The sequence below is a fragment of the Triturus cristatus genome, chromosome 2_1, assembly GCF_964204655.1.
Source record: "Triturus cristatus chromosome 2_1, aTriCri1.1, whole genome shotgun sequence".
Lineage (NCBI taxonomy): Eukaryota > Metazoa > Chordata > Amphibia > Caudata > Salamandridae > Triturus > Triturus cristatus.
In genome coordinates this window covers 682,093,362-682,106,977 of record NC_140581.1, presented here as the reverse complement: position 1 = coordinate 682,106,977, position 13,616 = coordinate 682,093,362, and the positions used below count along the sequence as shown (strand labels likewise).

The 13,616-nt window shown below is 40.6% G+C and overlaps 1 protein-coding gene across 2 annotated transcripts in view; it reads right to left on the bottom strand.

Annotated features, from left to right (window-relative positions):
• Positions 1-8,829: 8,829 nt before the first annotated feature.
• The window catches only part of DCP2 (decapping mRNA 2), a 330,233-nt gene continuing 325,446 nt past the window's right edge, over positions 8,830-13,616 (bottom strand). For both annotated transcript variants that reach the window (XM_085632614.1, XM_085632615.1), the window contains one exon: positions 8,830-10,185. In XM_085632614.1, coding sequence (XP_085488740.1) covers positions 10,022-10,185 — 164 coding nt within the window. In that variant the 3' untranslated portion in view covers positions 8,830-10,021. The remainder of the gene's footprint in view (positions 10,186-13,616) is intronic.

The window sequence follows — 13,616 nt, the reverse complement described above, 5'->3', positions numbered from 1 at the left end:
TTCCAGGACAACAACGTGCAAACATCCGGACCCAACACTAGGCGGCGATCTATGTACAGATATGAATTCAGCAGCCCACATGCCTCGAACACCGTATTACTTTTTCTCTGGGGCATATAGATCCCTGTCATGGCAGGACAACATCTTCATCTCAATGACAGAGATCCCATATGTGCCCGGGCAGAATATATGGCCAGGGGGATATCGGATCACTCCCCCTTCCTGATCAGCCTAGGTTATTCCCCTTCCCCTATGCACCCACCACTCCTGGAGGGTGCATCCCTGGGTCCTGAAAGATGCAGACAGAAAAGAAACCCTAAAAATTAACACCCAACTGTATTTTGAAGAAAATGATGGCACGGTACCCTAACCAGTGACCCTGTGGGAAGCCTATAAGGCGGTATTTCGAGATGAAGCACAGAATATAATCTGGATAAAGAAACAACACAAGGAGGAGGAGACGCTTTACCTGGAAAGGCGTCTCCTACAGCTGGAGAAAACTTGGGGAGCCACAGGAGACAAAGCCTCCCATATGCACCTGCAGGTGACACAGAACCGATACCACAGCCTTTTGATGCAGGCCGCGTGACAACACTACCTTGGGATCCAAAGACTTCTCTATGACACTGGAGACGAATTGGGTCGCGTTCTCAAATGGTTGGGCAGAAGAGAAGAGGTCAAGACAGACAACACACCTGTGACAATAATGTCACTGGACACGGAAAAAGCAATTGACTCTGTTGACTGGTGTTACCTATTCAAGATTTTGAAGCAATTCAGCTTTGGTCACAAGTTCTGTGACTGGGTGGCGCTCCTGTATAAGGCGCCCACCACAGCAGTGACAGTAAACTGCACGGTTTCCGAGCCATTCGCTATAGGACAGGGAATAAGACAAGGTTGGTTACCCATGGTCACCCCTCCTGTTCGCCCTCTGTCTGGAGCCACGGACATGCTGGGTATGCCACAGAGCAAACATATTGGGCTTTCCTGAGGTTTCAGAGGAACAAGGAGAACATATTCTATATGCGGATGATGCCCTGGTGTACTTGTCCAACCTGGAATTGTCGATCCTGGTGTTACTGTCAGTGTTCTATACAATCAAGACCTATTTGGGGTTCCGCATCAACGGAGACCACTCCATCAACCTTCAGATGGGCTGTTGAGAGGGCCTACACCACGCAGTGAGGGGCATCCATGTGATGAGGGCAGGCTTCAACTATTCAGGTATTTATAATAGCTTGGACCGCGAACAGTTTATGGACCAAACCTTAAAAGGGTTCTGTGCAAACTGCCCCAGGGGATCCTTGGCAGAGCCGCCCTAAACAAGATCATCACTCTGCCTAAGGTGCTCTACGTTCCGCAGAACACCACATACTATATCCCCAACACTTATTTTGACAACATAGACAAGTCACTCCGCATATAGGTTTGGAATGGCAACACTGTGTACAATGGAGGTCTGGCACTCACGGACACCAAAGCATACCACAGAGCTGCAGCAAAACTTGACATACTCAACGACTGGGGCCATAGCCCACACAGCAAACCAGCCTATGTAATAGAACATATGGCTATGGGGAGGGGGGTGTATGTCCACTAGGTCTATGAGGTAGGTCACCCCTGCCTGAACGGACCAAGACCACACTGAAAGCCTGGGACGACACCACAGGAGTACTGGGTTGGAAAGGTAGGATCACCCTGGACACCCTACTTTGGAAGGGTACCACACTGCCTGAAACCGGGTAACTGATCGCCTTCTGTAAAGGAGAACACATCGGGATCGAAACCCTAGGGGACATATTACAGGACGGGGACGTTAAGTCATTCGAGATACTACAGGACGAATATGTCCTCGCTGAAACCCAATAGTTTAAGTACTTGCAGCTTACACATGCCCTTAAAAGAGACAGAGTTCTAGATCTCCCAGAACACTCCCCACTAGAATGCTGGGTACTGGGTGAAGCACTTACCCTCAAGGTGGACTTTTGACTAGATCACACTATACAAAATAACACCCCTGATAATCCAGTGAAACTGCAGGAGAAACAGGAGATGGATATCGGAACCTTGGAGGAGGTGGCCTGGGTGCTGCCCTGATGCACACTAGAGAAGTGGACATTAAAGCCATTCTGCACCTGATCCAGTTCAATATCCTCCACAGGACATTCTACAACAGTTCCCATCATAAAATGGGGAGAGCTGAAACCCCAACATGCCTCCCCTGCCATACTGATAAGAGCACGTTCCACCACATGATCTGGGGCTGGCAGAGGGTGACAAAACTGAGAGGCAATAATTGACAAACTAGAAGCAATTATGGGGACCACTATTCCCAAAACACCCCACCTGATTGTCCTAAGCGTACCCAACGATGTGGATATTCCACGGAAACCACAAATATTTTGCATGTTGGGCTTCGTCATAGCCAAGGAAAATTTGGCCAAATTCTGGGGGGATTGAGGGAAGAACATGCCCACAAGAACCATGTGGCAGAAGGGAATGAACCAAAACATGGAGGCAGAAAGAGTTGCGTATGAAAGCCGGGGATGCCCTAGGAAATTCAAAAAGCATTGGGAGAAATGAAGGGCATACCATGGTCTGATGGAGGACTTTAATGACTTTCCAGGAAAAGAGACTCTACCATATGTGAAGACGGTCACGTAAGGGGGAGATCTGTGCCCGGGACGCCGCTAGGACTTTTCCCGAGATACCAGCCGCTAGGCAAGAGGAGGATGGTCTGCTAGGCATGTCATTTTGGGACCATGTCTGTGTGTGCGGGCTAACCGTGCTTGTGTTTTTCTACAGTTCTGTAAAAACAAAAATATTCAAAAAGATAAAATTACAGTAATGTATCAAACTATTTTAAAATAATTAAATTTTGTAAACATATTAGTTATATTTATTTTTGCTTTAAAAACATTCTTAAAAAAATAAAAAATATTCTATCATAAAGTAAAAAAAGTTACATTTAAAAAATAAATATTAACTTTAAATTAATCTTTATATATAGTTAAGAAGTCACAATCAATTAATTAAATATTTTTTCCCATAGGGGTTGGATGTTAAGTCCCTGCCTCCACTATTTGGAGTTGCAGAATTTGTGGTTGGCCATGTGCGGTGCTGGACTTACTACTGCTGGACTTTCTACTGCTCTTTTTTGGCAGTATTAACTAACATTCCAAAATTCGCCTCCCTTTTTAGATTTCGCCTCGGCAGCGCTTGTGCTGTCTCTTCGAGGCATGCTGTATCTAGAATATGGGCTTGGAAAAATGCCCATCTTTTTTATTGGTTCCGGTCTTTAGAAATGCTGGCTTTTCATTGGTGATCACACTTAGTAGTCCCTCCTTTTGGAATGTTTACATGTGTTCTTACTGTTCAGGTTATTTATACTTGGAGAGAACTCTTTTTTAGCCTGCTTCTGCTCGTTAACTGTTCGGTTTACTTGTGCAATTAAACTTTTGTTGAATCATTTGCTTCCTGTCACTTTATCTCCCTGTGCCTCCCCCTCACCCCTACCTAAACACTGCTTACAGGCCCCTACAATCCCTGGGGCCACTGCTGTTCTGCTTGTTTTTTTATTAGTTTTGTATAATTTGCAATCCAGTGCCCTCATTTAATATCCCTTTACCGTCTACCCCCAACCCCCTGCACGACATTGCTTGCCCACCCCCGAGATCGTTGCATTGAATTCCTTTGGTTATTTTACATTAAACGCCTTTATTCCTACAACGTGCCAAGCCATGGGCTCGAGGACATTAAACAATCAGCCCATTATCACAGGCAGCAGACTCGATCAAGGATTCCCAATTCACCAAGCTCACCAGTCAGCAGGTCTCACTGCTGCATCACATCCTTTGCTTTGCCATGTTTCAGAATGCAGTACCATATGTGGCCATACGAGGTCCCAAGAGACACCTAGTGACAGCCTGTGGTTCTGCACCCTCACAACACTGCTTGTTTTTTTGCAGTTGTAGCGCGAACCTCGAGCTGAAGGTATTGGAGTGCTTTACATAAGCACCAGTTCCTAAGTGGCAGCTCGCTGCGCCAACATTTTGCGACGAAGACATGTATTATAATCAGTGTGCCTGCTCTGTGCACTAATATGAAGCGGTGTTTAAATTCACTTTGTAATTGGGCATGCATGCACAGTTGGGAGCGCTTCGGTATCTACGCTTACTAACGGAGGCACTGCTTTCCTGTTAGTTTTTTTGCAGCTTTAGTGGTAACCCGACCGGACAGTATTTGAATGCTTTGCATGAGCAGCAGTTCTCCAGTTCCAAAGTGGCAGCTTGCCACGCTAACATTTTCCAACGAGGACATCTGATGCCATTAGGTTTGCTCCTTGGCTCACTGGATGAAAACCATGACTTCAACAAACGGTTCGTAACCTCTTTTCTCTCCTAGATTTGTTGCCCTGCGAAATGGATCCAAAAAAAGAAAAACACTGACTGCAAATGTGGTATTTTTCTGACATTTTTCTATTCCAAAGTCCCATCTTGGAATGGAGAAAAACAAAAAAAGGTTAAAAATACGAAAAGTGGCTAGATTGGTTTTATTCACAGCCAAACACATTAGTGCCACTTTACAAAGTTTGCCAGTGAGGCGCTACTTTCCTTTCTCTTCTTTCAACAAGTGTTCACTTCTACTGTTCTGGAGCTGCCCCAGCCCCTCTCTTTCTTCCTCCTATTCCTCCTCTTTCTGTCGGTCTTGCTCCTCCTCACTTGCTGAAAACTATTGCTTCAACAAATGATTCTTACTCTCCCTTTATTCGTTCCCCCGTGACATGGATTCAAAAAACAAAAAAAAAACTTTGGCTGCAAATGTTGTCTTTTGAAGACATTTTTCTATTAAAAAATGCAGCCTAGGGACGGAGAGAAAAATATGTAAAATAAAAAATAACACTAAATGAAGCGAGACAGAGTGGTTGCAAAGTGGCCAGATTGGTTTTTATTCACAACCACACATATTAGCGCCACTTTACAGAGTTTGCCAGTGAAGCGCTACTTTCGTTTCTTGTCTTTCTTTGAACAACATTGTTTTTCCCCGGTGGGGAAGTACACCATTCCTGGAGGTACTGCAATACCTTGTTGATGCATACAGTGGAAAATGTTTAATATGATCCTTATCAACGATTTTCCTTATTTTAGTTTATAAAATGTTTTCCACTGTGTACAGGGATGTGTTCTTTTTAAACCATACGGCTTACATTTTGTAAGGATATAAGAATGGACATTGAAACAGGTCCCTTCTACCCCTACAGTATTGTTCTTTAGCTTTCAGGCAAAAACACTCAATGATTTCCGAAGAAGTGTAAAAGCTTTGAGGTAACTATGTTGTTCCTGCTTACATTTCACATGCTTTATTTAATCTTGCATTCCCTCTGAGCATTTGCTATTTCCAGGTTGTTGTTACTTTGTGTTTTTCAGCCTGCATATTACTCTCATTTCACCTCCCTCATAACCCATTTTCCATTTTCTGGTTCTCCAGTGCAGTGAGGTCATACGAATGGCAATAGCGCTATGCAAATATCATCACTCCATTGCAAGCAAAGAAACAAAAGTAAAAAACATTGTTATTTTCAATGCCAAGAGCTCTAACTTTCACAAATGCGAAACTGATTTGCATTGCAAATGCTTGTTTATACGTACCCTCCACTCCAAACCAAAACACATGGGTAAAAGATATTGTCATTTACAACACCAATAGCTTTAACTCTTACAAATGCAAGACCTATGGCACTGCAAATGCTTGTTTGTTTCAGCCACGGAGACCTGTAAGTCTACCCTTGAGTAACTGTACACTTGTAAATGGTTAACAGCCAAAAGTAGCAAAGTTACTCAAACGTGTAAGAGTATACTTACATGTATAATTTACTCACAAGAGTAAGTTCCCTTTATAAATAGCCCCATTTGGATCTAACAGGCAGGCTGTTTTCGCCATCAGTTTTCGTTCAATTTTTAACAAAAACACTCTCTTCAGGAGTGGAATGACCTGCTTTTCCAAACAAATTAAAGGTGTGAGTTGTAAGATACTTGAAAAAATACAAGTCTTGCACAGATTCTCTCAGAACATCTTCTGGACAATTCATTTCTTTCATAAAACCTCATTTTCATATCATCAGCCACATTAGAAAAATAGGCTAAATGGGTTAAGTCTCAAACGGGCATCGACATTACCACTTTGGGACTCATTCTTCTAGAGGAGCCATGGCACCAAAAGCCTGTTGGGCAGGAACTAGACTAGAAAGAATTTGGAGAGTGGCTGACTGGCCAGCAGCATCTTTTTATTTTTAAAGGCTTTCAATTGTCTTGATATAAAATTGCACAGTATCCAGGTAGTAAAGGTGAAACAATCCACAAGTAGAACAAACAACAATAACCAGCAAGCCCTCAAGCTGGACTATAAATGCGGACTACTCAAGTGCATCATCATAAATATCCCCTTAAGTGTCTATTAGTCTTCCTTTCTGGATGCTGCAGGGTTTGTTCAGTCTATGTAGATCTAGGGAAAAGATGAAGAAAATGCAGACAAGGAACAGAGGAAAGGCTATGATTCTTTATCCGATATACACTGTAACAGTGTTGACTGGTGAACTACTGATGTGGAGCTGTCAACAGAGAATAAATAAATATAATGCAAGAAAAACAGGAAGGAACATATAATACCAATTATTATCATAATCCATTATGATAAAAGTCGAATAATACCTCTTTGTCTTTAATAAAGTTAAGACTTTCCATCGTTAACACTTGGAAAATCTGAATTTTATATCAAGACAATTGAAAGCCTTTAGCAAGAAAAACAGCATTATAATCACTTGTGTGTCTTTAATAAAATGAGGACTTTTCAGCACTAGCACGTGGAAAGTCCACAATGTACCACAAACAATGCCGACACGTCAGGACAACTGTATCTAATTGGATATGCTTACCAGAAGCCCATCACTTGGGTCAAATGGCAACAGCATCCCTGCCTTAAAATGCTGCATAGATTCTGCTCAAGTCACCGTCTGAAATATTGGGTCTAAGTTGACTAGGCTCTTTTGGAATAAATATACATGGAGCTCACTTAAGTGGGTGCTTCGTAAAAAAGAGGGAAACAAAATAGTTGCAACCAAAAGCTAATGAACGCTGCAACACAGGCAGTAACCATCTCACAAATGTCTAACAGAAGGCAGAAAATCTTGAATTAATCCAACTCATCCCATATATATGCCATTAAGTTGACTATGACGACTCCCACAACAGAACTTCAAACCATGGAAGGAAACCTACTAACATCCAACATGACACACTGGACAGAACTATCACGCACCCAACACAGCCCAAATATACCATAATTTTCCTATCACGGTACCCCAACAATACTTACCACACATCTCCATTTGCGAGGAAATGGAGGTCTTCCAATCCCGAAGATGCGTAAACGCCTTCTGGCCTTAACCCTGAAGTAAAAACAGCGGAGGCTCTTACTTTAGAGTGGCACTCTAGAGTGGCATCCACATCAAAATGAATAAAACATAGCCACCCAACTCAGATGAAGACAGCACAAAATACTCCTAACATCATCACAAGCAGAAATAGAATCCGGTTTGTGTTGCTAATCCCGGGAACGTATGGAAGCTTGCTAACTGCGGAAAGTGCTGTTAGGCCATATAAATGGCAGAAACTGTACAATAACATGCAATTCTTTGAATTCAAGCATAGCCCATTGCCAATTCACAGAAAGGCAATCATGCTAATTATGCTATAGTTATGACTAGGCCCCAAAATGGTTAGAAGATTCCTCTTCAAACGACAGCCATATTGACTTCTACATCAATGGTTGTACAAATTAAAAATACCCTAGCTTTTAATCTTGGTCACACATTGTGAACCCCTGAAAGTTCAAGTTTAGCTTCCAAGTGCTATTTTCTAATTTAATTTCTCTCATACCAGTCCCTAAATGCAGCTGACTGCAAATGGGTAGACGGCATTGGCTTCCTATTGGATTTTACAAAGGTTGCTTAAACAGCTGAAAAAGTCTGCAGATTTGGGGTCACAGTTATAGCCAAGTTTTCCAGCTTTCTAATCAGCCTGCACTTGAAAATACAGCCAAGGACAGTAAAAGATAATGGCAAGGTGACAAGACTAGTAATAAAGGTAATATAGTGTTGAAAGGCAAACTGTATTTTTCAATTGCACTACTCTTGAGAATGAGCAGTCTGTAAGGCAGAATACACTTCCATCACATAGAAAACTACTCCACAATCAAAGTGACATGTCACATCGCTTGGTCTGCTTTATTAGTTTATAAACTTAAGAATTCCAAAGGAACTAGGTATAATGGAAGCAATTCTTTCCAATATATATATATATATATATATATATATATATATATATATATATATATATATATATATATATATATATATATATATATATATATATATATATATATATATATATATAATGTTCCCTATTTTATATTAAAAAAAGTAAACTCTACAGAAATACATTCAACTTTCCACCCTGTCTCCTATAAAACATCAAGTGCAGAGTGGCTGTGCATAATTTAGAGGAGACGCATAGAGGGTGTCTCATTTTGTGGATACCACACAATATATTGCATGTATAAACTGAGATAAAGATTAGCATTATTCTCAAACCTGGTAAAAGTCGTCAACTTCAGGAATAACCATTAAAAGGTGCTATAGCATATCATGCCATCCTTCTGGCTAACACGGCACAGCCTCTTCGTTAGGCCTACCAAAAATGTACTTCTGAAACAACGCTAAAAAACGAACACTTTAACAATTATGATGCCAAATTTAAAAAAGGCTGATGTCCATAGAGTTCAATTGTTTACTTGAAATCTTGTTTGCCACTGTTAACAAAAATGAAAAATTAGAATCATCATTGAGAACAGCAACTGTTTTGTACAAGGCTGACAATGTTTTATAGTTCAGCTGCAGATGGAATTTTTCATTTAGACGACGTTCTTCCTTGATTTCCCCAAGAGAGCTTGCTTCCAATCTTTGTATACGATTGTGGGTGCATTGCGTACCAAAAAGCCAACAGGAGAGAAGCTCTACTATAATGAACGATAAAATTCTGCAGATCTTCAGGACACAACAGGAAGAGAAATTGCTAAATTATCATTTTTAAATGTCTATTTTGTACATTGTAACGTCAATTCAACAAAATTGTATTTCTTTACTTGTGTTCTTTTTTTTTTTTAACAGCAGAACGGATGTAAGAGGTGATGTTTTCCTGTTGATACTCACTGCAAATACTTTCTCACAAATGGATTCAAGGTCAGAAAATATGCTAATACACATTAAAAAACAATTAGCGTGCAGACAATACAGTGACTGTATACTGTGAAGGTAAAGGTCTCAAATAACAGCGCTGGCAGAACTTGAAAGACAAACTGTGCAAATTTCAAACTATGTAGGCATAAACAAAGTCCGGTTTCCAAAAGACCAATACAATGTTCAAGATTATATTTCTTTAGGAGACAGCCACAAACCCTACACCTTTTACTCCCATCGACATGTTTCTACAAGATTAGATAACAGAGTGAAAACAAATGTACATGTAGTACACAACAGAGCAAAATGTGGCGCAAATAAAAATATTGTAATTATCACTGTTGTGCCTAAATACTGAAGAAAAAAGCATCATAGTGATGTCTGAATATACATCCAGGGAGTAAACTTTTCATATGAGCGTAAAAAACAACAGTAGAAAAAAAAAAAGTACAAAGTTAAATAATCAAATTCATTGATAAAAAATGAATTGGTTTGTGATGCCTCATAAATAACAATTGAATCAAACACTGAAAGGTATGCATTTACAGTGCAATAAACATAAAAATATGAAGGTTCGCCACTTCTCTTGCATTGAGAGGGAACCCAACAAGAAATGAGGGTCATCCCTGAACATTTTTAAAACACCTGAGAAAGGTAAGGCGCAATTTAAAAACCCATTCTCAACTACTGCCAAAAGTCCTTGATCACTGTCCAGCGTCAAAATTGCTGTCATAGATCAAAACATTTCATAATGGCATCATGATCGAACTTGAAGCTTAAAAATGTTCTGGATGAGAAAGTGAATCGGCAGTGCCCACTGAATGCAACAGAATGTCCTTCAGGCTGGTCCAACACCTGGTCTTCATTGCTGCAGTACAAATCATACATTGTAGCTGGTGAAAAAGAAAAAAAGAAATCACTTAATTTGCACTACAATAAATTAGAAGTAAACAGTACTTAATAAGAAAAGCAAGCCTATTTTAAATATTTCTTGATTTGTACTCTTCTTTGGATGATCAGAAATGGAAGACAGTCTTAGGGGGGGACACACAATGAAACAAGAAACCCTTACCACTAAGGAGAATGAAGAGACATCATCCCCGACAAGAGTGAACAAAGCATAAGCAATTACTCAAGTCTGGGGCAGAAAGTGTATTAGAGCCGAGACTGACCAAAGTGCCCTTGCACGCACTGAAAATTCTTGGTACAGTAGTAAAGACTTTTATATGCAGATGGAAAAAGATATACATGATAGACTTTTGTATGGTGATAGGAAAAATATATAGAGGGCCCACCAGAGGAAAATAAAATCAGTATGACGATAGGAGTATTCTAGTAATTCAGAAATGATCTGTCTTACCTAAATTCAAAGAACATTTTAGATTCTTTTAAAAGGACTGACTTCTCAAGGAAGATGGGCCGCATGGGAATTAAAAAAATATACCAATACTGGAGAGGAAAACATTACTTAACTGTAACAAGTAGTTTACAGCTTGTAGTGCTGTAGATCATATTCTACATATACTTTGCCCTTCTAGTGATGCATTCGGAATTTTATGACTTGTTTATCTTCGAAAAAGGGCTTTTGGTTTCAAAGTGACTAACAATGCCTCCCCGGAAATCCCTAATGCACCAGGACATAGATTCCACCTCATTAGTTTGTGCACTATCCCCACAATAAGCGACTGAATGTATAAAGATGTAAAGCTTTTGAAGTCTGTGTACTAAAATCAATCAATCGGCATTTGTATAACGCAACACTGTCACCCCTAAGCTATCTGGGTGCTTAGGGTGCTGTGTCTCCGTCGAAAAGCCAGGTCTTAAACTTCTTTCTGAAGTCCACCAGGGAGGGTGCTGTGTGGAGGTGGAGGGGCTGGGCATTCCAGGTCTTGGTCGCAATGTAGAGATAGGAGCGGCCGCCGCTGCTGCTTGGAAGGATATGGGTGTGTGTGCGAGGTGTGTGGTACAGAAAAGTGTGTCAATGTTGCATCTGGGGAGGGAAGAAGGGCACATGTGAAACTACAGGCTGCGAAACAATTGTTGCAAGTAATGTTTTGATTTGAAGCATGTGTTGCTGTAGATCACATGCGTGTATAGACTGAAAACAGTCCTCAAAGTGTGAAGCAGTAGTCTAAGAATTACTAAAGAAGATGCCTGTAACATTGTTTTTAGCACTACGTGATCCACCCCCACTTCTTACCAGGCTTGAATATCCACATAACAGTGTTTATTAAAATTATGACATGAGGACCAGTAGCAATCTCACATATGTCTGTTGATGTTTATGTTTCTTAGGAACGCTCATGAGGCTCCCTTCTTGTGAGCACAATATACGCTATGGGTTCTATCCAGTGTGGGGCTTATTCACAAACCACATTTTGTAGTATGTTTAGTAGTGCTACACATGTACTACAAAATATAATTCACAAGGTACATGCAGAGATGTCCACCTCTCATCTTTTTTATGTGGAAAGCTCAGTCACAAATGTCAAGTTCTTAACACGCTTAGGTTTATATTTTGGTAGTAAATGTTAGAGGGACAGCAAGAGGTTTCCTGGAAAATGGGGAATCCTTATACCTAAATGGGAGGGGTTTAGGCAGGGACATGTAAAATCAAATCCTCGATCCACACAGGAGGAAGCTCACTGCTATTTACAAACTGCACTTCCAAAGGTACTATGGCCTAAAAAAGCCCCATAAATGTAGTAAATGTACTCCAGCACAGCCTTGGAGTAAGCCCAGCACCAGACATGACCACTCAAAAGTACTGCTATGGAAAACAATGGTGGCATGGAATGAAAATAACACTCCCTAGGAAATAGTATTTAAATAGATAATGGTGGCATGGACTGAAAATAACACTCCCTTGGAAATAACATTAAAATAAATAAAATGATATTGATTTATAAAATAAATGTATACATATTATTTATTTAAACGAGATAAATACAATTAATAGTTATTATATTTTAAAATAATTGAGTTACCTGAATATTAAAAGTGCACTAAATGTTAAATTATTAGTATTTAAAAAATATACATACCTTTTACTAAATTTTGATAAATATTCAAGCTACAAAAATGAATGAAGGTGGAATTTTGTTTTAATTAATTCTTTAGGGATTTTTTTAAATTAAATAAATATATTTGAAATAATTAATAATTTATTAGGCAATTAGGTTACTTTTCTCTAACATTTCATTTTTATTAATAAATATAAAAGTATTTCCACATAAAGCAGCCTATTACGATGTCAGGCGGACAGTCTTCGGGAACTAGTCTGACCAACCTCCGGGCAGCGGTCCCTACCTCCTCATTATCATGTGACCGCACATGTTGCGATCGCATTCTGACATCTTCCTATGTGAGCATGTGTTAATGCCATAAACTGCTCGTAGTACACGATACCATAGGTAAATAGGAGGTGGTGTTAATCCCTGCACCGTGGCAAGAACCTTAAGGTGCCTGCCACGTGGTGCAGGGATTAACAGGGGGGCACCATAGGTGCTCCCTCGGCCACCAACCGGTGGCTGCTAAGGAAAGGGGGCCCTGCTAGGGGCCCCCAAACACGCTTTCTGACAGGGTTACAATGTCGGAAAATCCAGCATGGAAACCCTGCCGGAAACTGTGCATAGTAATCCGCACTGCATAAATCGCAGTCTATTTGGATTAAGGGCCGGTTACGACTGGCCAACGGGCTCCTTGAGCCCACAGAAGCCAGCTGGAATGACCGGCCAGTTTCAATTCGGACTGGCTGAATCAAAATCAGTCGGTCGGAATTGAAACAGACTATGTCTGTCGTAAGGCCTCTGGCCTGACGCCTTACGACCAACATCCTAATAGGCCCCTAAGTGTACAATAAAAGATTTCTATATTTTTAAAACATAGAGGAAGATCTCTGCCCATGTGGCTGAGGCCCCGCCTCCATGTAGTAACTTCACACTTACAATTCCTGGTGCAGGAGGCTCCACCAGGAGTAGGTGACATGTACTGCACCTAGCAGTAACTTCTAAAAGGTGAATAGCAAAATAGTGTAAAGTTACTAATAAGTGCAGTAGTTCACTTAGGCATGAGTAAATTTACATGTGTAAAATTACCTCTGTGAATAGAGCCGATAGAGTTTACCTTTAGCATAACAGAGTTGAAGTCACCTGACAATCCACCTTGAAATATCCAGCTTTAACACTGGTTGCCAAGATGCAGTGGGGCAAAAGCAACAAATAGTTGCTTTGTTTTTTCGACCGCAAGTGGGTGGCCTACATAAAACATGGGAGTCCTTCTGGCATCTAAAATTTGAAAGACCTTACCTCGATTAAGGCTTTGG